Raw genomic sequence first — 23,277 nt, 5'->3', positions numbered from 1 at the left:
ATAGTTCTTAACATATTGTATTTGCCTTACAATCTCCTTAATCTCATTCCCCACGTCAGAGCAATGGGTCGGAGTGTTTATGCGTGTACTTTTTCGCCCTTCGAACTTTGTTCTTTTACTGGCGAACGGAAAGAACGAGTCTACTGAAAGATCTAAAATTTTGCTGGATACAGATCTGAAAATGATTTTATGTCAAAATAATGTTGGAAATTCAAACTTGCTAGAATATCAAAATTGTTTGCAGTATTACTCATAATTCTTTATTTAGTTTCCAACATAACATTTTGATGATCCAATAAAATTATTTTCAGATCTGTATCCAGCAAAATTTTAAATCTTTCAGTAAAATTTTTCTGGCTACAGGTCTGAAAATAATTTTACTAGATCGTGAAAATAATTTTGTTAGAAACTCAAACTGTTAAAATATCAAAGTTATTTGCAGCATGCGCTCATCAGTTGAAATTTTATTTTTAATTTTGATTGTCCAACAAAATTATTTTCAAACCTGTATCCAGCAAAATTTTAAATGTTTTAGCAAAACATTCTTCTTTCGTACGAATTCAATCGAGTTCTCGTTGAAAATGATTTCAGCATCGACTTTTCATTAAGTCATTATTGCTGTTTTGATTTAAGTAGAATTTTCTCTAATAAGAATGTCCGGTCGATCCAACAGACGTGCTCATGACACCAAACTCGAGTGGATTGGTCGACGGGTTAGCCGCTAGAGAGACAACCGCGACAGACGTAGAAGCGACAGAAAGGGGGACGAGATAGAGGGACCCCTGCGCGTACTGTGTGCTCTCCTCTCAAACTATTTATTCCGGCACAAATCGCATTACCAACTTCAACTGCAAAATTGACTTCGTCCAACTTTTACGGCGCCTCCGCCCTTACGTCCCTTCGACGCCACCCGCACGGTCAGAACTTCGACTTGTACGAGGGTTTACCAAACTCAGTTTAAGAAGAAGAAGAACTGTTTCAGTCGTAGAAAGAGAGACGCATCTTGCGGGACTTTCTCTCCTACCTCGCCGATATAAAATCGCACGACGCGAGCTTCTGGTAGAGTGGAAGTTTGGAAGTTCCAGCCGTCAGGTATAACGAACGCTATCATAATCGTTACACGTTGTTGTTCCTTCCTCGTCGATTCGAACTTGATGAAAACCGAATTGTTGAACGTCGCTCGTTTTATCCCCCATATTGATAGGTCTTCATCTACAAATCGTCCTTTATATCTCTGTTCTAAATATTCATTTCGCTTGGCATTCGTTAACGAGCTTCTCACATACTCGCGCGCTACATTTTAGATTCCACTTAAATCTCACATACTGCACATTCAACCTTAATGACGTTGCTCCCATTTCTCGAGCAGAACGAAGTAGAACGTTATTACCGACGTTGGAAAAAAAAACACTCACTTTTTATTCCAAGATATTGCTATTAGGCTATCTAATTCGCTCGAATAGATTTGCCTTCCTGCAATCGGAAAGAGAGAGAAAGAGAGAGAGAGAGAGAGAGACAGTGAGCGTCCACGCTGCCCGTTCTCTTGCACTTTCTCTCTCGCTTTCATGCTGGAAGCAATTTCATTCGATTTCATGTGCACAAGTTTTACTAGTATTCGCGCTTCAACTGGTGCGTCCAATCGGAAATCCGGCAAATGTACCGCAACCACGGCACCGCAATTCGACGGTATCATCGTTGGGAGCGCGCGCGGCCGTGATTAATCAAAACGATAAACTATTCCTTATTAATAAGCCCTAAAGCGGTTCGCGCCCGAAGAGTGGGGCTATAACTCACGACGGAACAGATACCTTCTGGGCTTCGCATTAAAATTGAAATTAGCCACCCATTTGTCTTCCCGTTTGGCTTAATCGTGACTAGCCAGGTGATTTATGGTTTTCACTTCTGCGGGGCGTGAATGTAGTTTCTCTTCTCAGATACGGCGCAACGCGTAATGCAATTCAAACCCGAAAGCCGACGGAGGAAAAAAGAAGTTTGGGTGCGGAGCGCAATGAAAAGCGTGCTGCTTATAGCCGTGTTGCGTGATCGTGCTATAACAGCTGTTGGAAAATAGTTTTGCTCAACTCTCGCGGAACTCCTTATTACATTCTAAACACGCGTGGTCGTCCCATGATATAATGCCATCGCATTATATCACCTAATGCCGTGACACTGGCCACTGTTTATAACACCTTCATAACCAGTTTATTGCGTTTTAATTGGCATTAACTGTTATAAACTTAACAAAGAGCTATATAACTGCGTATAACTGGTATGCGGAATCATAGTTCGCACCGTGATTCTTTTATGATTTTTATGAATATTCAAGAAGACCTGCTTCTTGAGGCGTAACACGATCACTTGATAATAGCAACGGTGACTAATGTACTTTAAATATTAAGTATGTATGCATATTCAAGTTAGCAAGGACGTATTGAATTACGTGAATGATTAACTGATAGTAAAAAAATAATATTTACATCACATACAGTGAATATAAACTGACGTGTTAGTTATGAAACAAACAACATTTATGACGGGAAAGTTTCAATGTATTGTCTCTCGGAGCACACATAAACTTCGGATATGAAATTTACAGAAAATCTCGTTACATAGACACGCTCGTAATAGCTTTCGCAACGCGTTCGAGGAAATGCAACAAAGGTTCCTGGTTCTATATCAGGTAGACGTGCACTGTTTGCGAACACTTGCTCTAGTTTCCGATCACGCGGTGGCTAATGTGTGCGCTCAACCACATTCTGTATTTCATATTGATGTGCAGAACTAGATATCACCGATTTGCGTAACAATCAGTATACAGAACAGGTTTAAATAGATAACGTGTACAGTAAATCTCATGCGCTTATAAAATATTGTGCGGTCTAACCTCAGCCTGTCAACATTATGCGTTGGAAATGTCGATGCATAATGTAAGTATTTATGTCTCTTCAGTTTCATTGCCGCAACCATAAATTTCGACATCTTTTTAAACGAGTTGTAAATATCGACTGTATTGTAGCAATATATTTTTTTAATTGCGTATTATTCGCGTTCGCGATTGTGTAATTTTGCATTAATTTCCATTAGAGTATGTAGTTAAAATAATTATTCATATGACGTATATATGACATATATACGAACATTAAGATTTTTTAAATTTACAGATTTTTCAAATCGGAGAAAATTCAACATTTTTAAATAAAATATCGCAAATAAGACATTATTTTTATGTGTTGTATAAATTGTTTATTTCGTATGAAAGAAGACTGATTTCGTTTTCTAAAGAAGATACTATACGTTACTTATGTAGTTATATAGTACAGTAGCAGAAAGAAGTAAATTCTCTCTGATCGAGGTTCTTCTTGCTTCCTGATTAGCCAACGAGTCATGTTACATGTAGTGGACCTGGAGTATGTGTATATCCAGTTCAAGGTGAGCCACACTCTCCGTCACCATAAATAGCGAAATCGGCATGGTATGGGGGATCGTGACGTAGACAAGGGTGGGGTGTGTCAGTCGCTATTGAAAGAAACAATCTACCTCACTACAGGGAATAATACCATGTTCCGTTTCGTGATACAGTGGTCTCCCGATCGCGGACACGGGCGAGACCCTGAGGTTCGAAAGGCTCCCTGACAGCTAAAAACGCGTCGAAACGAATTAACGGTCAGTCGATCAGTGTCGCGGCCTAGGTCGTCGTCGATGGGCTTTCGACCATACGCATCATGGAATTGATTTGGATACTCGTTCTATTCTTCGGGTTCGTATACCCGTCCCAGCCGTCACACCTCGAAGTGGCTTACCAGTGGAAATATCTCGATTGGGTTTGGCCAAATATACTTCTGACGGGAAAAAACTATACGCTGGGCAATGCCTTCACACAAGACGTGGATATCGACAGACAAGGTCGTGTGTTTGTGACGAGTCCACAGTGGTTAAATGGTATACCAATTAGTTTATCTTTGGTGACTAAGGCGCAGGGTTCTGGTGGTCATTTACTTATACCGTATCCCAATTGGTCCTGGCACGTATCTTTTAGTTGCGACAACATCGTATCTGTCTACAGAATAGCGGTAATTTTACAGTTGATAACAGACTGAATCCAAATTGTGGCAGAAAAATTTTGAATGCGCGCGACACTCATATACATCATTTTGTCCATTCAAAACTTTTCCGCTATCAATTTGGTGTCAAATTTTATAACAATACGTGTAGGATTGATAGCTTGGTACGTAATCTTTAGATCGACGAGTGCAATCGTTTATGGGTGGTCGATTCTGGCAGAGTAATGATGAAAGCGGTTTGCCCTACGAAAATATTGATCTTCGATCTTGCCACGGATCAGCTGATCCATAAATACGTGGTACCGGATGATCAAGTGCTGTACGGGAAGGCAGGATTAGTTACGCCAATCGTCGACGTCGGAAAAACGTGTCTTGATACTTATCTCTATGTGGCGGACGTGGATCAAAATGGACTAGTGATTTATGACTTATATCGCGACCATTCCTGGCGAGTAAACAACACCCGTGGCAACGCTTTTGGCCCGGATGAGGATGCTATGAATATTACGATCGCCGGCGAATGGTTTGATCTGACTGATGGTACGCTCGGTATGTCACTGTCACCGTTAGGATATTTTAATCACAGGTAACTAATTACTATCATTCTAGATCAGTTAATTTATTAATCGAGGGACATTATGAGATTCGATCGAAATTTAAATTTATTTGATGTCAGTTTTTGGAACTATATAAAAGCTCAACAAGTTGAATTAAAAAAAATCTCGTGTTTCTGCTTAACGTAATAAATAATAAGATATAGAAATTAATTTGACTATTTAAATGTTTTCTTTATTTATTTGGCTATTGTTTTCTCATAATCGAGAAGAAATACAAAAATTTCTATAGAAAATACGACCGAAACTTTTGCTGCAAGTATGCTAATTGAGGAAAAGTCGTTTGCCATGTGTCACGATGTTTACCACTTTCAGATATCTGTATTTTAACTCACTCGCGAGCTACTATCAGAAATATGCGGATACGGTTTCGTTGAAGCAAAGCAAATTCAGAGAGCCAGTGATATTTCAATCAAATTACAAGCGCGCGAGCCAAGCGGGCGTGCAGGCGACCTCTCGAAGAGGCGTAATATTTTTCCAATTGGTCCAATTAACTGCCATTGCCTGTTGGGACATCGGGAAACCATTTACTCCGGAGAACGTCGTGATAATAGCACAAGACGAGGAGACTCTGCAGTACGTGAGCGGCATTAAGGTGATCACGAATAGGGCCGGCGAGGAAGAATTATGGTTCAATACCAACAGACTTCAGAAGACGATAAACATGAGCCTCAAACCGACGGAGATAAACTTTCGAATAATTAGAGGAAAGGTCGACGATATCATTCGCGGTACAAATTGCGAGCCGTCCGGCGTGAGGACGGCAACACCGGACATCGTTTTTTGGCATCAAATATAACTTGCCAGGACATTTTATGCCTTTCATTACCTCACTTCAAATGCTTTTAAAATGTTCCTGTTTCATTTGCCATTGAAATTGTGTCGGATGAATGAAATGATGAGCGTTAACGAAGACTTTTCCAAATAAATTCGCGCATAATATGATGCGTCTTGACAAAACTCCATCGCACTCTTTCTTCCGCATCAAGTTTCACATCCAGAGATAGATTTGTAACTAAAAGCGACGGATCGTTCGCATATCCGCGCACGACCGAATAGAAGGACGGAGTGGCAGCGAGCTCTGCGAATGACAGCCGGAGCGTGTAGCAATTTAGTTAACCGTTTCATTGCTGCCTTTTGAGATGTAACGATGAGGTCTGTCGGTGACACGAGCGCCGCCGCGAGCCCCGAATGTTTCGACAGGGTGGCTTGACGCCGTCAGTAACGGGGACTGTCGAGTTCACAGCAGAGCAGGAGGAAAGGGGAGACGACGAATTTCTTGTCGACGAAGTTTTACCGGGCTTTTAGGTGTGCCGCCGCTGATTCTGCGGTAGTGCCGGATTCGGAATAAATGCGCATTCACGGGGAATTGTTCGCGTTACTACCCCCCGGGATACCAATAGGGCGCGCGCGATTCCGAGAAATTCGTGTCACCTACTTCTCTTTCTACGGCGCGGTTCGGCGTGTGACTAATGGCGGCATATTCATGGCGCACCCTCCCGACACCACCCGATCCTCCCTCTTACGAAGCTCTGGCAGTTAACCTCAGACAACCCCTTCGTCGCGATAATATACGGCTGCCCTTAAATTTTCGTTCCCCTCCGGCATACTTGTTCGGCCTATCTCACCTCGTGGAGCAAGAGCACACTCTTCTTTCCGGAATAACTTTGGCCAACCCTGCGATTATTATTACCAGGTCAAATCAATTTTTTTCTCTGCGATTACGTCAGTGCGTACATAATGAAAACTCGTTAATCATTGATAAGATGAGAACGTGAGAGATATTGCTATGCTCTCTTAAACTATGTCTGTGTCAAAGTACGTGTCTTCCTCTTCTTGAACATATCGACCTGTGTTTATCTTTATATCACGTATGAATATTAATCGGTACAATTATGTTAAAATAACGTTGTGTCTATCAGGTGAAACTAGTCGTACGATGAAGCACATTTTCCGCGGCACAGTCGAGTACGCTTCCACGATCATGATCGTTACCTTAAAGGCAGGATGTGGAATTACTTAAGGAACGATAGTTCCTTCGCGGTAAAATCACACCGTGAGTTCGGTATGTCCGCGACGCGGAGGACGGATGTCGCAAATCGTTTTACGAGGATAGTTTTAGAACGACTTTACGAGAATGGCTTGGAATTTTGAAATAAATTTGCATCAGTTTTACTACCCCTGATATACATAACTACCGGTGTTTGGCACTGATACTCGCGCGTACAGGGCCCGAACGGCCCAGACTAGCGATACTTCAGTGCTCGCCGTCGACGATACATCATGGAAACCACCTATTGAAGAAAAAAGACACGTGTATTCTAGCCGTTCTTTTTTTTTTTATTACTCCCGGGACGATAGACACGCATTTACGTAATATCTCTTCGATCTCCAAAAAGAAATGATAATAAATTGGCAATATCCGTGATATTCCCAGTTTTCCGAGACTATGGTTCTTAGGCATTACATTATTATATTACTGCACGGAGAAAATTTTATATTAAGTTTTAATACAATTTTTTAAATTACACTTTACTATGTCTTGTATTTTCGATGGATTCTCACAACATGTGATTCCGACTTAACTTTTACTATGGTAATACTAATTTTTATCACATAAATAAAGTAATTATTTTGTTAAGCCATATTCTAACATGAAAACAGTTAATTTTTACTATACGGTACGCAAACGAAATTTGCTAGGTATATTTGATTTTGTAATAAAAAATTTTTACTACGAAAAAAGTGTAAAAATTACGTTATATTATTGTTTTTAAAAAAATAACTATAGTATTTAAACTTATAATTTACATGAAGACCGCAGCTACTACCACATTACAGTAATTTTAGATATAAAATTTTCTCCGTGTGTAGACAGCAGAATTTATTCGTGAAATATTTTGAAACTTACGTTCTTTCGACCAATTTATTTTTCACAAGGAGAACTTGCTGACAGTTTTAAATAATTTTATTACCCCATAAAAGAAAATACAATTCCTCGGTGTTTTGTCGAGTAGTACGATTTGGAACGAGCTATGCACGGAGCGTAACATAAACGAGTCACCGACGCGATACGTCACACAGCGGCAGCGTCAGTTCTCAATTCGGCGGAACCGCGGCGTTCTCGGCTCGGCCGATGGAACGCCGGGCGAGAATTTCGGGCATCCACCGCGTCTTTATTAAGGTCGGCTCGTCTATAATTCACAGGAGAGAGAGAGCGCGGTCCTAGGTCGTCCTGACAGTTGCTCGGACTCACCGGCCGCATAAACACACCGGCGTCTCGCGCAGTAGGTCCGTGCGCTCACACGTCCGTGTGTGCCACGCATTGCGGTTGTCAGCCCTAGTCAACGTGTAATTTACTAGCTCGCCCTCCCGTCACCCCCTTCGGCACGATGCAGATGCAGTCACTGGTTTTGGACTCGGTGCAACGTCGGGGCGGTCGCAGCAGCAACAACATAACGCCGTCAACAGCGACCGTCGTACCCGCTGCTGCTGCTGCTGTTGCTGCTACTACCGCGACTAGTTACGATGCAAATGGATAACGCCGCTGCATCAACGGGTACCATCCTCTGACCACTCGGAACCTGACGACCACAGGGCCGCTATAAACCAGCAGAGTACGCACTACGTTCTCCCGAAACGGCCGGAACTTTCGAGCTGTCGCGCCGAGATGATCGTCGAGATTATCTACCGCTCTCGCGCGTGAGCATTTCTCGCGAAATATTGGGAAACTTTTCTCTTTCGTGCAAATTCCCCGTTTCTCCCTCTCGTTTTCCTCTATTTCACTTGTATTCCACGTCAGTTCTTTGTATTCCGTGTCATCATATCGATCGTATACATCTGGAATTACCCGTATAGTTAACAAGGTTCTTGAAATGTCTTATTTCTTTAATCTTTAATCAGATAGAAAACGTTAGCTTAATCAGACGATCAGTTAGTTTACCATAATCAAGCTTTAAATATGTTGTTAATTACAAAATTCTATGCACATTTTTTATATCAATCCAGTATTTGAAATTTAAGGTGTAAAACAAATCCTTAAAGCTGACGCTTATTTGATTTCAGTTAATTTTCAACGAAATGGCCAGATATATAGAGAAATGTTTTAGGCAAAATTTTTATATACTTTTTATATGAATAACTATGTATTTAAACACTAAGTATAAGAATATTCAAGCCTATGACGGTCAAAGCTAGATCTTTTTTGCCTAAACAATTCCCAGTGAATTATCTATATCCTATATATGCATGTACATATATAGGATATAGATAATTCACTGGGAATCGTTTGGCAAAATGATCTAGCTTTGACCGTCATAGGCTTGAATATTCTTATACTTAGTGTTTAATTCTTGTCGGTCCGAATAAAATCTTATTATGTATTTAAATTTTTACAAAATCCAATATTTTTCAAAATACTCCAGCCGTACTACTTTCATCCCTTAAATCTTAAATTCGACTGGTATAAAAAAATACGTACCTCTTAGATTTTGTGTTTAACAACATATTTCAAGAAGAATTGAATCGATTCTGAACGGTTGAAATAGTCCCCTTATAAGAAATAAAGTGGAAATATTCGCAAGCTAATAGTACATGTGACATTTTTCTTCGATATCTATTTTGTTTACGAAAAAATTTACTGATGATGGAATATATATTTCTGTGAAATATATCTCATTGTGAAAAAAAATTGTAAAAAAATAAAATATGATTTATTTGCTAGAAATATAATTTCATTTCGCCGTATTTAAATAAAGATTTATTTCAACGAAATAATTATATCCTACAAATTTTTTTAATATCTTTTTTTCAATGTATTATTCTTCATATAATTTTAAAATAAAATGCAAATTTCCATATCGAAAAACGCAAAAATTAATTTACTTGACAAAGTTTATCAAAGAATTTAATGTTTAACATGCATAAAACATATGGAAAAAATGATCACAAAAAAATTATGCTCTCTGAGCTTTTGTGAGGCACATCTCTCTCTTACCAGATTAAAAGTTAATTATTATTCGAATCACAAGTACATCATAATTGCATTACAATTGTAATTATTTCTTTTCCTTTGATATACTTTCGTGCTACGAGGTTACGTCGTGCAGAGAATATATTCCAACTCTCTATAAATCAACTCATCTGTCTATCTATCTACCTATTTGCCTTCAACGCTACGAGCTCTACTCACTCTCTCCTTCGGAATCTTGCAAACAGTTTGCTTCCTTTTACCGCACGCACCGCCGTGCAACGCTCGGTAGAAATGTCGTTTGCTACAGGAACCGGTCTCTTACGTTCGCAACCGTTCGTTACCGTTAGTTCCGCCTGGCATAGCGCGTTCGTAACGTAAACACGTACGTGTGCACGGTACCGTAGAGAGAGGCCGGAGAGCAGCGCGTTTCGAAGGTGTAGCTGCTTTGCCTTCTGCCATTCGTTACCTTTGCCGCGAGTACACACGCATGCCTGTAGATGTGCAACGGGCGGTTGTTTACGGTTGTGTAAATAACGGTGGCTCGTACAACCGGCCGTGGGACATTTCACTTGGTTTCTTAAGCGTATATTAGGTGTGATACGTGACTGATTTCGTACCCCGTTGGATGTTACGCAGCAAGAATTAATCATCATTGTGTTTTACGGTCGGCCACCCTGAATAATTTTCGGTCTTGACGATCTCGTCGGTCTTCCGCAAGTTACCTTCACGACTCCGACCGTAGCTTTTATCTCTCACCCAGAGAGAGAAGAAAATAGACCTCGCGCGTGCAATTAAAATAATTTGCACCGCTTACAACGGAAAGTGTAACGACCAGCTAGAAGTTCGGAAGAGTTAATTTGTAAAACGGCCCATTCGGTTAAATTACGCGCCGGATCTTTGTTGTAAAAACTTCCTCTTCCTTGAAAATTGCTGGGTCATCGAGCGTGTATCACTTGTACATTCACTGCCAAAGCGTCGTAATCTTGGCACAGCATGGTTTTAGAGCCCTACCGCGATGGGTAGAAGGATTCATGACGTGTCTGCAAGTATGAATGCATAACCCCTACCGTGCCGCTCGCCAATTTTCGTACATCGATGTATCGTGGAAAGGAACGAACGTTGTAGACCCGTAATGAATAGCTCGGGTGGAAATGTACTGGGTCAGGTGCAGGTACCAATGGAAGGATGGCTCGATGAATGTAGCGAGTGCTGCGCAGGAGAGGGGAGATATAGGTGCAATCAGCGCGATGATAACCAGTATTACCGCGTCTACCCATCCCAGGCCACCGATCTCCGCGGCGTAATTCCCGAGGGTTCTATTTGCGACGAGAACAAGCGGCTAGTATGACGGCAATCCGGGGGATGATGTATTCGGTGTTATTTATTTCTAGCGATACCGTGCAGACCGATTGGCCGAGTGACAAAATAGAAATCAGTTCAGGAAGCTCTCGGATATTCGTGCTTTCAGTCAAGCTTTGTTGGTCTATTCGTCGATATTCTATTTTTCATAGAAATTGTGTTCTTATCGTAATGCCCTTTTTAGAATAAGGAAGCGTTCAAAAATCGCTCGTGCATTTTAATATTCAAGTGATTTCTACATCTGATTTACATTTTTATTTAATTTCATGTACTTTTATTTTTGCAATTTTATTCGATGCACTGAGGAAAATACAAATTGCGGTCGAAACGTTTGCGTATTTATGTAATTTACTACATTCAATAAATGTTTTATGAACATTCGCGTCTTATTAGCTTTTTCTTATTTGGCTTAAATTTACATTTATTTCTTATTACTTAATAATTACATGGTGATCAGGGCCTTACTTTGTCCTTATAAGGAGATATAGAGCCACGTTTGGTTATTTGCTTTTCACTCGCTTGCGCGTGCATGGAAGATGGAAGTTTAAACTCGCGAGTGAGTTTTCATCGAGAGGAAAACTAAGGAAGACGCGACTAACAGCTGGATGGAACTTTCTCACTGCGTGGCATACAAAGTAAACTTGCTAACGTTGTCTCTCACTCACTAACCCGCTTTTCTCTCGTCGTCCTCGTCTCCCTTTTTCGGATATTACCCTCTCCCGCGCTACGTAATATTTCCGCCTATTCATATCCATACATTCGCCTCGCTGTGTACGTGTGCGCGAGCCCATTTTTCGCGTCCCTCGAAAATAATACAACCCTCCACTCCAGCAGGCACCTTATTTATTTCCGTACGAATTTTAAAAGGCAAACGGAAACAATGATTTTTAATAATATCGCGTACGTGCTTGCAGTATGGAGAAGGAAATCTTCTCTTGATTGTATCAAGTATATATTTCCATAATTTAACTAAAAGACTGGATACAATATTGCTGTGTACTCGTCGCAAGTATAACACATTTAGTGCTGTAATTATTTTTTTTTATTTTCCTTCATTGGAAATGAATATGTTTCAACATACAGGCAATCATTATCTTCAAATTTATGCTGAGGCACGTTGCGACAATATTAATCCCTTCACATCGCGGTGAACAAGGATTTTTATAGCTTTTGCTTAAATACTTGGAGATCTTTGCTTAAATAATTGTGATAGCTATCAACGTGCTGGAATCTACGCCGCCGCGGAGAGGAACCTCCTTTAGAGTTAAATAAACATGTCCTCTTTCTTCCTCTTCCCTTCTTACTGCGTTGAGACACGTGCTACGGATCTCACGAACGAGTCTCTTACGTCATACACAATTTATTCACCGACGACGTTCCTCGTGTTTCACGCTCGATTGAACACTACGTTATTACAATTTACGTTGCGAAAACATGACAGCTTCCATGACGATGCTTCGCGTCCAGACTGTCGCGCAAAAATCGTTAATATCACTTCATGACAAGCGACCACTCTTCAGCAAGTGAGCTGAAGAAACTCGGGTAGTTGTTTCCTAACAAGAGTCGGGTCGGGGGGATCGATTGTTTTTATCAATGCGTGAGCGCCCTACGTATGAAAACTTCCATCCGCTCACGCCCTGTTTCCTGCTGCGAAGATGACGGCTAGATGGACGAAAAGGCGCGTGATGGAGGGCGCGGGGCGAGGAGCCGAAGAGGAAGTTGTTGGACCATGTCGACTGCTTCTCAAGCCAGCCGAAGTGGACCTATCGACTCGAAACGAGTGTGCTCGACGTTAAAATCCCGGTCGCTGCTCCTGTTTCTAAGCCTCCCCTCTACTGACCGTCATCACTCTTTCTCGCTTCCTCTCATCCCGCGCCAACTTTCTGCCTTTCCTTCACGTGTAGCGCGCGCGCGTGCTCATCCACTCACTCGTGTTAGACGTAAACGATGCAATGGGATGGGAGGGGGTGGACACGGTCCAGCAAATCCGAAATCCCCTTTTCCTCGATATAAAGCTTCGTCCCTTTTTTCGGCTTCGATCCTCCACATAGCGAGACTTCGCGCCGCTACTCTGTGGGAGCGAAGTATCGGAGCCACCGATAAAACCGAGTCGTAACAAACGAAATCGACACTATCAGGTCAGACACTCGTACGCGAAGGCGCGCGTCAACAGTAGAATTCAATTTCGAACTAGACGCTAACATTGTCTGACGTATTTCGATCATTCTAAACGTGGAAGTTAGATCTACATATTGATTTTTTAAATTGACATATCGATTCTGTAGATTGTAGAAGATTGTGTTTCCTTTCGTTTGAAACAGAATTTTTTTAAGAATTCATTTCTGTTTTTAACTTTGATATAACAATATATATGCATAGAGAAATTAAATATTTGTTATGTGATGAGATAATAATTCTCTCTTCAATAGTTCCAAAAATAATTAATAAAAATTATATAAATATTTTTAAGAATGTGATATGAATGAAATATCCTGACGATATTGTATTAATTGTTTATAACAAATATGTTTCTGTGTTCTCATCGCGAAATATCGCGATGTGTTATTAATAAATGAATTATGTTTAGACAACGCTTACAGAGGTGATAGTCGGTAGGGATGGTATTTCTTCGCAGGGGAGTGACAATATTATTCTGTTTCAGGGTGTGACGGGCGACCGGCTGGCCGGGGGCGCCGCACACCTCCTCCACCTCTTCTTCTTCTTGCCACGACCACAACACACAATGTAACAACAACTACTACTACTACTACTACTACTACTACTAGTGTCGTCCGCGCGAACCACGTTCTCAATGTACTCGATGTGGTACGTCACCATACCCCTACTCGGTGTCTCTGAAGATGTGTCATTAAGTTTTAACACACACGTGTCTCTCACTTTTTACGTTATCGTGTCACACAATTAGTATTTCTCGTTGATGTTTTGATGGGAAAGCTCTGCGAGGCTCAAGATCTGCCCAGAGCCAGATTGGGCGAACGTGGACCCGAGAGTGCTCTGTCTAATTGGCAATCAGGTTGAATTCGGTGGAGCATATTCTAGTACACGCGGTATCCCGCAAATCTCGTGCTGCAAAATTATTTCGACAAAATTTAACATCGCGCTGTGGCAGAGGCATTCCTCGTGTGCACGTACGTATTCACGCGTCATTTTACCATTGTATATACGTTTTGTATTTTACATATACATATATATTCATTCGTCACGTAAACATACACACATACACACACATATATGTATTGGTGGATTATGTCTTCACTGTTCGCTGAATTCCGTTACAATGTGACTTGTGGTTGGTTAAGTTTCGTTGGTTTATCGATGTTCAATGTTGACTGCTATTGTTGGTTGTTAGGTGTTTAGTGGTCATTCTGTGTTGGTGCTCACCCCCTACCGACTATTCCTTGTATTCGCTGTCCTGACGACGAGCACCCCACCCATTTCTCCAACACAAATCCCTAAACTTGATGTTAGAAGTTACGATATCAAACTTGCTTGTCGCCATCTTCTCTGCAGACCGGCGGCCACCGAATTTATTGATAAATAGGTAAATGGTAAGGTTTCTATTCAATATCAATATTTTTAATAAGCATGTTGTTATTATTTACGAGAAATGTAAATCTGCATGATACAATATAATGCATTTCAATTTTCAATATCGCAATATTATTCACAATATAATTTTTAAAGCACGCAAGAGAATTTTGAATAAAAATATCTTTCCAAATTGGCGAATCGAAAATCGAATACTATTTCGTTTCATCGAAATAGAATTTAAATTTTGATTTGAAAATGCACATAAAATTTTTTTGTATAATAATAATAAAGGAAAAAAAATACATACTTTTTATACAGGTCAACAAGATTTTTATGTCATACGCGCGAGAGAAATTTTTCTAATAAAACTATTTCTCTTTCAGCAGCGCGCAGCTTAGGAATGACCAACATTTGATTAGAGAATAGTGCATACGTGCTATCGTATTTCTATTTTGGCATGCACGTTTCACATTTTCTTTATCTCTATCGAACGTGTCTCTGAATATTGAAGACCTTGGGCACTGTTGCAAAATTTTATTTTACGCCTCAATGCATACTTCAATAACAAGTCATCTTCTCTAGTTTATCCATCCGTTAAATAGCAATTTAATGTGATAGAAGCACCCATGAAATAAACAAATCGGCACGTTAATATGTAAACACCATTGCATGTAAATGATAATTATATGCGTGTAAATATTGTTCTCTAAATATGTTTTACGTCTATAATGATAATTAAGCTGAGAGCTCGCTATACGTTCGAGCTACTTTTATAATGAGGTAGGAAAACGGTAGCAAACATTGCTCCGATGGCGGGTTAATCTGCGGTTGAAACGCTTGAATTCTTAACGAGGACGAACCGAGAAGGGACAAGAAAGAGAGACATACTTTTTAAAACAATTACACGAGTAGACAGCATGAAATTGGATGCTTTAACGTGAACGCTAGATATTTACGTCTTTTTTACGCGATATGTGTGATCTTTTTAACATAAAAGGTAACTTTAATAATTACAATTAAGTAAAAAAAAAAACGAAATATGATTGATTTTTCTAATTAATTTAAAAATAAAAACAATAGGAATTTTACTGGACTGTGCATTTGAAAATTCAACAATAAGAAATAGAAGTAATGGCCGTAACGGTCAAAGCTAGATCTTTAATGCTTAACTTAAATAATTCAATATAAATTATTATACATACTATATACATATGTATATACTTGCATATATATATATATATATACCATATTTTTAGTCATCGAACTACTCGCCGAATTGGTTTTCCGGACTTATAAACGCAATTAAACTACTGTAGTAATATCGCGAATTAAATTGACAAGCAATTTTAATAATTTGACGCTTAATCAGGCATCATATTAAAAGGATGTTAATATGTTGAAAAACTGTAAATAAATTTATTGCGAAAAATATTGAAAATACAAAATTAAAATCTGCACAAGACACGAGAAAGTGCGCGCGTGCTATAAAACAAAAACATTTATTATATAATACTTTCTTCCCATTTTCTTCGAGTTATGCGATCGAACGTAGCAAATTACGTTCCAAACTTCCCATTTCCCTCGGAACTGGCCGCCGGCACTTTATTCCATTTGATAGCGATGGCGAGCCGTGGTGAGCAAATAGCTCTTAACAACGACGTATGTGAGAAAGAGACACAGCTAGTCCGGAAGCATTTATTTGCCAGCGGGAGCTCCTCGTAGTTTTACAATGTGGTCGCGCGACGTTCCGTAAAGGCAGCTCGATTCCAGGCGCACCCCGATAATATTAAAAAGTAATTGGATTGCGATCGAATGATGTTGCCGATTCGGCCACGGCGGCTATATTGTCGAGGGAAGGGTGATGGAATCGGCATCAATGGGGAGGAAGTAAAGGCGGGGGGGTGCGCAGACTGGAATAATGGACAGTCGTTAAATTTAATTGGCACATAATTATCGAAAGTCCAGGCACCAAGCAGATCGCCGCACGCCGCCAATCGTCGCACAGTTCCATTGCTAGGGCTTTAATATCGAGGAAATTCACATGCAAAGAGGAGGCTAACATCCCATTTCGTCCACGTGTATTTGGTAGAACATGCCCGGCGCTTGTGGTTTGTGCCGGCCTAACGAGTCCGGAATCGACCTGCCCTTCATCCGAAATCGCTTTCCACCACCAACGCTTTCGTTTCCTTCCTTTTTATCTACCTGGCCGTGCGCGCGTCGAACCGCTCTCTCGCCTTTTATTTCTCTCTCCGGACGTACGAGCGCGTCCGCACGATCTTCCTTGACTTTAAATTCTCGTAACTAGATTGAATCTTCGCAGAATGTAATTTGTCTTGGATGCTCGTCGAGCTACTGCTGCAAGCTCGCCAATGGCGAGAGCAACTTGAATAAAACGATAAAACGCTCGTCTGTGTCTGCGTTGTGAAATGATAGAGAATAAGGAAATACGGCGAATGTAGTGGAAAAACGACGAAGCAAGTTAAAATAGATCAAAATCATCGATTTAGATATTTTCGTAAAGTAAACGATTGTCTCGAGAGATCGGTTTCAGGTGCAAGCGTCGCACATGTTTACGATTTCTGCGGAAGACTGAACAAGTCACAATTAATCCTCCGCTCGTAACTAGGGCCTTTAAAAATATTGATATTTTGATAGTGAATTTTATTGGTACTCTTTAAAACTTTTAGAATAAATATATATATATCTCTGTAGAATAAAATCTCACTCTCTTAAAAATTGAACATTGGCAACTCTTTTTCCAGACTCAATTTTTACTTTTTAGAGTGAGATTCCACTCCGAAAAATTTAGAGAGTAGATAAATTTAAATCTGTAAAAAATAAGTAAAAAAAAAAACAATTCGACTTCTATGATAATAAAAATTCATTGTTAAAACTTCGACAAGTATATCAGAATTTGTATATAATTTAAAACAGTAAAAGATTTGCTCTGTTTCTTGAAAATCCCTATCGACGGATGAGTTAAAATTCATTTTACTGGCAAAGGGTTAAGAGTGAAATATGAGATCGTTCGGACAAATTAATTTACAATCATCAATTAGTGGAGTATCAATTAGCGGAGTAACGTTCGGATCGCTATCGGTCGACGAGAGACATACAACGTAGCGGCAACTTGTGGCTGCCACATCGTGGCTTGGAGCTACAACTAGGCGGCGCGTCGGATTATATGTTACCTCGATATCATCGTATACCAATAAATAAGCCCACGATATCATCTTTCATTTCGATAATTATTCGGCATGATGTTAATTAATTAAAGACTGAGGTCGTCGACTACTAGGGGGTGAATACCTTTCCCTTTCCGACGCTGTTTCATATCGTTTCGCGCGCACTCAGAACGGCAGGTAGACGGACCACCCCGCGTGTGTATAACCATGATCGCGCCAGGTGATAATTCCTCGAGCTCTCTGGCTAATTACCGGATGAAAGAGCTATCTGGTGACTGTCGTCAAAGCACTGGCGAGAGCCGGTAAATGCACCTGCCGCGCCATTGTGATATTTTAGCGTACTCCCAGCACACAGTTTTGTCCACAGTCCACGCCGCCGGCCTCGAGATATCTAATTTTCATTCGGCGTTTTCAGCCCCGTGTACATGAAAACCGCGATCCCATCTATGGGATATGCAACGAATATTCAACGCACGTAAACGAAATGTTTTCTCTTTAAGCATAATTATTTCCTTTCCATTTAGTTTGTTAAAAAATGAGCGTTTGGTTCAAACTCGTTAAAAAGTTAAAAATTGCTGCCAGCGAAGCAGCTATTTCAAGTTTCAGATATTTCCGCAATGCCACTGAAAATTGTCCAAATATTCTAATTCCCTGTTGCGCTAGTATTTTGTCTATAAAACATAATTATAAGTTTTTATTCTCAATTTGGAATAAAGCCAGATGTTTTACGCGAGACTGTATATACATATATATTTTTCAAGTGGAAACAGTTCCTTCGAGAATGACCAAATATTCAGAGTACCGTCAATGAGACGAAAAATTCTGGAATAATTCTTTCGATGTAAATCGTCTAAGAAGTCAAAGATGGCTGAGTGTGAAGCATGCGTGAGATCGGCACGAGGCAAATACTGGGATCACAAAAGCCGTGCCATTCGGCCAAAAGCCAAGAGAGCAAGTGAGAGAGAGAGAGAGATCCATTGAAGAGAGCTCTTGGAATTTATTAATTTAATGCGTGACTTTTTGGGTCAGAATCGTATCTGGGTGAAAAGGTTGTTGGCGACGTTCCCGGATAAGAAAAAAAATATCTCGCTCTTCCCTTGCCTCTCGTCGTTCTGTCGCGCGTTTCTACACGTGTTCTATGCTTGGTCTCCGCTCATGGAAGCGACTCGTCGCAAACAAATAAATAAAGGCGGCATCCGTAGCGTCCAACGCAGGAGTGCTGCTGAATATTTGATCGTTCTGCAGGGCGTTACGTTGACCGAGTACCTGGTCATGGGGTTGCTCGGTCGCAGAGGGAACCGCGTTTTCCCCTTAACCCAGTATGAGAAGTCGAAGCGAAAAAGGGGGACGGAGTTTTATTGCTGTATTGTGTAGGCGTTTGGCGAAGGAAAATTCCGCCCTCGGGTCTGACGCAGACCGGTTCTTCTCCAGTGGGAAACGACAAATATTTCATACTATAGTAAAGCGCCCACACACCCCTTTATTACGGTTCATGCCGCGATCTATGTCCTCCTAAATCTCAAGAATCTCCACCTTCGTATCGTGGCGTATAATTGCGCGTCGTCATGCTTGTTGCTTGAAAATAATGCTCGCACGTGCCTTTTGATACTTCGAAACAACCGGGACTTTGAGTGGTTGCGCGGTATTGAATTCAGCGATGCAAATAGGCTCGATAACGCGCGCGTCGTTGCAACGCGCGCGACAGAAATTCAATAGTCGATAGATACTCGCGATGGAATATCTCCGGTAAGGACTAGACTTTTGGTATGGGGTATTGAATGAGCGCGGGAAAGAAAGAAGGCGATGGATGGAGAAAAAGAGAAAGGTAGGGCGAGAATATCAGATATATCCTATAAAGAAAAGAAGCAGGAAATATGGAAGAACGGTACAGCTATGAAGAGCTCGCGAGGCGTTGCACTGCTATTGAATTTAGCCGCACCATGCCACGGATCCTCGCTCTCTCGCGTATACTCGTCGGGATTTGATTTACGCATAAAATATTCACGTTGCCCGAGATTTCGTTAGAGTTTCGAAGTTCCGGGACGCGCCGCAGCCAGCTGCTGCTGCTGCTGCTACTACCATCATCGCCATCGTTCCCGTCGCAGCAGCGTTGCAGCACAAACAGCGGTACGTAACCACGAGAAGAGAACAGAACGACATCTGGAACAAGTTGGAAGAGGTAGGAGAGAGAGATACGACTAAGTATACGTGAGAGAAGACCTGCGGAAGACAAAGCAACGAAGCGGTAGGTAGACATGATACCGGACTGTTGCAAGCGAGCCCGGGTACAGAAGCCCCGGTAGGATCCTGGGCAGGATACCTGCCAGGAAAACTTTGCAGGCATCGAACGAAAAAAGAGCTGCAAGTGCTGAAGAAGAGAGAGAGAAGGGCCAAGAGATTCTGCAGCCTCCAAGATCACTGTGCGCTTCTCTTGGCTTTCTGCCGCCTCCTCTTACCTTTTCCTTTCTTCTTGCGACCGTCTCTTTTTGTTTTCGTTCTATCACCCTGGTCCGTCGTGAAATCTAATAAATCAAGAAGCGGAGAGAACGGAAGTTTCACCGTGCGATATTCGGAAGAGTCGAACGCGCTCGCGCGCGCGCGCGCGCGAGTCGAAGATAGTGGACCACGAGTTTAGGGCGTTTCTGATAACGAGTTTCTCCACCCTGTCGTTCTTCCTCCTCCCCCCTTCCCTCCAGACGTTTTGTGGACGGTATCGTCTACGTAGAACCGAATCGACGTGTCTCTGTCGAGCGTTAGTGTATTCGTACACAATGAGCGTTCCTCTTTCCTTGCTCCTCCCAATCTCCTTTCGTCTGAGTCTCTATGCCTATGTGCCTCCTTGTCTGTATTGTCGCACGCAGACATGTTCGCGCACAAGCTCTTCTTCGTTCTGCACTTCCTCGGTGTCCTCGTGTCTCTATTGTGCCGCATCTCCACTTTCACCAGCATTAAGCCCTCTGAGAAATACATTCGGCCTCCTAGCGCGCGATTTTAGCTCACCCCGCGGACTTTTAGGGTGGGGGCGAGGTGGATGGCTTCTCGGTGCTCGAGCAACGACAGAATGAGTGAGAGAGAGAGAGAGAGAGAAAGATAGAAAAGGGTGGAGATGTGTATACCGAGATACTTAGCACAAGCCGTTACTTCGTCAGTACAGTCGGTGCACCAAGTTGTACAGCGATTGCGATTCCGCTCTGTTTCGCGGGATGCAAAATGGTCGAATAAAAAAAAAAGAGCTCGAGGGTGTATCACCCGGGAAAAACATCGCATAGGGAACACAGATTTGTTGAGGGCGCGCTGTTTCAATCCGTGAAGCGATGCGTTTGTGACAATAGTGTGCAGAAATATTTCGTTCTCGCGGTGTATGATCGTTATAAAAACTGCCGCCGAATGTTATTCAACGATCCGATCGTTTTATACGCTTACCAAAGAGTTGTGGAAAACGATCGCGTTTCAACGTGCATTGCGTTTATACGCGCACGCGCGCGCGCAGTATAATTGTAAAATATTTCATTTCATCCGACCGCGTTATTTTCCATGGAAAAATCCAATTTTACGTCCTATTATTTCGCTTTATCCTGCTATTACTCGTTTCTCACAGAAAATTCGTATAAAAACATTTTCGCCCGCGGATCATTGTTATTTTCATACCGCGGTAACCGCGATGGTGAACATTGTAATACTTCGCTTATTCGTCATTAATGAAGAGCGTGACATCGCTGTCCACTTCGTAGTTCGGTAAACGATCACGTCGTGAACGCGCTTCCGGGATACGCGAGACAGCGAAACGCTCGACAACGGGTATCTCAGAGGGAATACGTGATAAAGGACGCTCGGGAAAAATTTAGGAACACTCTGCTCTCTCGCGGGCCGTTACCTCGTGTTAAGCGCCGTGTGTAGACTTCCGGGGCGGTCGTCGATGCGTCTCTGGTGTTCCCCCTCTTTATTCTACTAGGAAGTTTCGCCGGAAGTCTCAAGGATTTATCCGGCCCGCTACGTCTTCCGTCCGAAAACTTATCTGCTGCATGGGGTGGCGAGAGAGCGACGCAGGCCGCGCACACACGTTGACCAACGCTAATACGTGCGATGGCAAAAGCCGTTAGCTTGGTCTATTGGGTTCGAAGGACTCACGGCTCGAGGCTCTTCTCTATTCCATTTATTCTGTATACATAATATATCGTTTTACGAGCAAGCATGGTGGGCCCCGCTCTCACCCGTCCGTCGAGCTCGTAGGTTTTCTTATTTTTTCGCTCGATTTAACGGATCGCGATAGGAAGGCTTCTCCTCTTTTCGGCATAGCCGCGGGGCTTTTTATGCTTAAACGCTTCTTCGCGATCATCAATCTCCGCCTCGTAACGAACGGCGGAAGAACAGCTCTCATAAGAACTGTAGCAGTTCGACGCTCTCCTAATGAAGAACTTTCTTAATAGGTTGAACGTTGCACGTGCAATTTTTCTCGATTGTATTGTAGACATTAAACAATCAGGGAATCTTGATATATTAACAATATAGTTGCTGATGAAATTGTACTCTTCTTTCGCGAAAGCGGATTAATGCCATCGATAATGGGTTTATCTACATGAACAATAATTCGTATAAGTTCTGTTTATCGCAAACTATTAATTTCACCAGGAACAGTTACGATGCTTCTCCCGGTGTCTTAACTCCCAACTTACAGTGTAGCAAGCCGTATACCAAGAAATTTATGGGTATATAAATTCAAGCTCCTTTCATGGGAAAGTTAGCAGGCACCTCTTGACCGGAAAGAACGGAGCGGAATGCCCGCGCCTTTTTCCGGCAATGGCGAGCATTTTTGACAGACGTAATACATGTTTGAGTCATTGCTTAATGCGTATGAAAGAGAAATTACGGAAATAAGACAGAAGAAAAAAGAAAGAGCATAAAGTTACTCGAGATAAATAAAATATTAAATTGTTTAACTTGTACAATCAGAAACAATAACAAGACATGATACGAAATTAAAATAATTTTTCGTAGAATTTATTAAACTGCGTTGAAAAATTAAAAGTAAATGTCAGTTATATAAAATTAATTGCACCATAATTATTTCGTACTAAAAAATTACATAGACATAAACATGAGAATTGTATAAAATAACACTAGTTTAAAAAAATTTTTTTTTTTTATTACTTTGAATCAAATAAGTTGTTTCTTATAGATTTTTGGATGCTGAAACTAAGCTGAAAACGATGTCGTAAGCTAAATTTCAGGTCGTCAGGTTTCCGAAATAACTGAGGTTTAATAATATTAACGTTCTGCTCTTGAAATTCTAATTAGAAATCATCAATATATTGTACATTCCTTATAAAATGCATTATTTTTTATTAATGTCTTACTTTCCATGTTGTGAAGGATTTAGATATAAGGTTTTTAGATAATTATCAAATTCCCTTTCTAAAGCATTTAAAAATCTGTGGGAACCACACGGAAAGAATTTTTTCTTAGAATTTACCCTGAAAATATGACAATCGTGGGACAACATTGTATTTCGAAGAATTTTAATATAAATCTCTCTC

General features: G+C 41.2%; 2 protein-coding genes across 5 annotated transcripts in view; both read left to right on the top strand.

Moving 5' to 3' along the window:
- Positions 1-23,277, top strand: part of bru3 (CUGBP Elav-like family member bruno 3) — a 660,667-nt gene that overhangs the window by 194,257 nt on the left and 443,133 nt on the right. The window contains exon 3 of one of the 4 annotated variants that reach the window (XM_018519830.1): positions 13,669-13,832. The exons of the other annotated variants lie outside the window; for them this stretch is intronic. The gene's annotated coding sequence lies outside the window, so the exon portion shown is untranslated. The remainder of the gene's footprint in view (positions 1-13,668; positions 13,833-23,277) is intronic. 4 annotated transcript variants of the gene reach the window in all.
- LOC108769071 (major royal jelly protein 1) lies at positions 3,568-7,114 on the top strand. Its single transcript, XM_018519825.1, has 3 exons — positions 3,568-4,070; positions 4,241-4,647; positions 4,991-7,114. The coding sequence occupies exons 1-3, from the start codon at positions 3,723-3,725 to the stop codon at positions 5,472-5,474; spliced, it is 1,239 nt and encodes a 412-aa protein (XP_018375327.1). The 5' UTR covers positions 3,568-3,722; the 3' UTR covers positions 5,475-7,114.

The sequence above is a fragment of the Trachymyrmex cornetzi genome, unplaced genomic scaffold (assembly GCF_001594075.2).
Source record: "Trachymyrmex cornetzi isolate Tcor2-1 unplaced genomic scaffold, Tcor1.1 scaffold85, whole genome shotgun sequence".
In the NCBI taxonomy this organism is placed as follows: Eukaryota; Metazoa; Arthropoda; class Insecta; order Hymenoptera; family Formicidae; genus Trachymyrmex; species Trachymyrmex cornetzi.
Note: the sequence above shows the minus strand (reverse complement) of the source record. Positions and strands in the feature narration are given on the sequence as shown.

Coding starts and splice junctions, on each gene's coding strand:
- LOC108769071 (XM_018519825.1), top strand. CDS start 3,723: ATGGAATTGATTTGGATACTCGTTCTATTCTTCGGGTTCGTATACCCG. Junction 4,071..4,240: donor TATCTGTCTACAGAATAGCG/GTAATTTTACAG, acceptor CGTAATCTTTAG/ATCGACGAGTGCAATCGTTT. Junction 4,648..4,990: donor TTAGGATATTTTAATCACAG/GTAACTAATTAC, acceptor TACCACTTTCAG/ATATCTGTATTTTAACTCAC.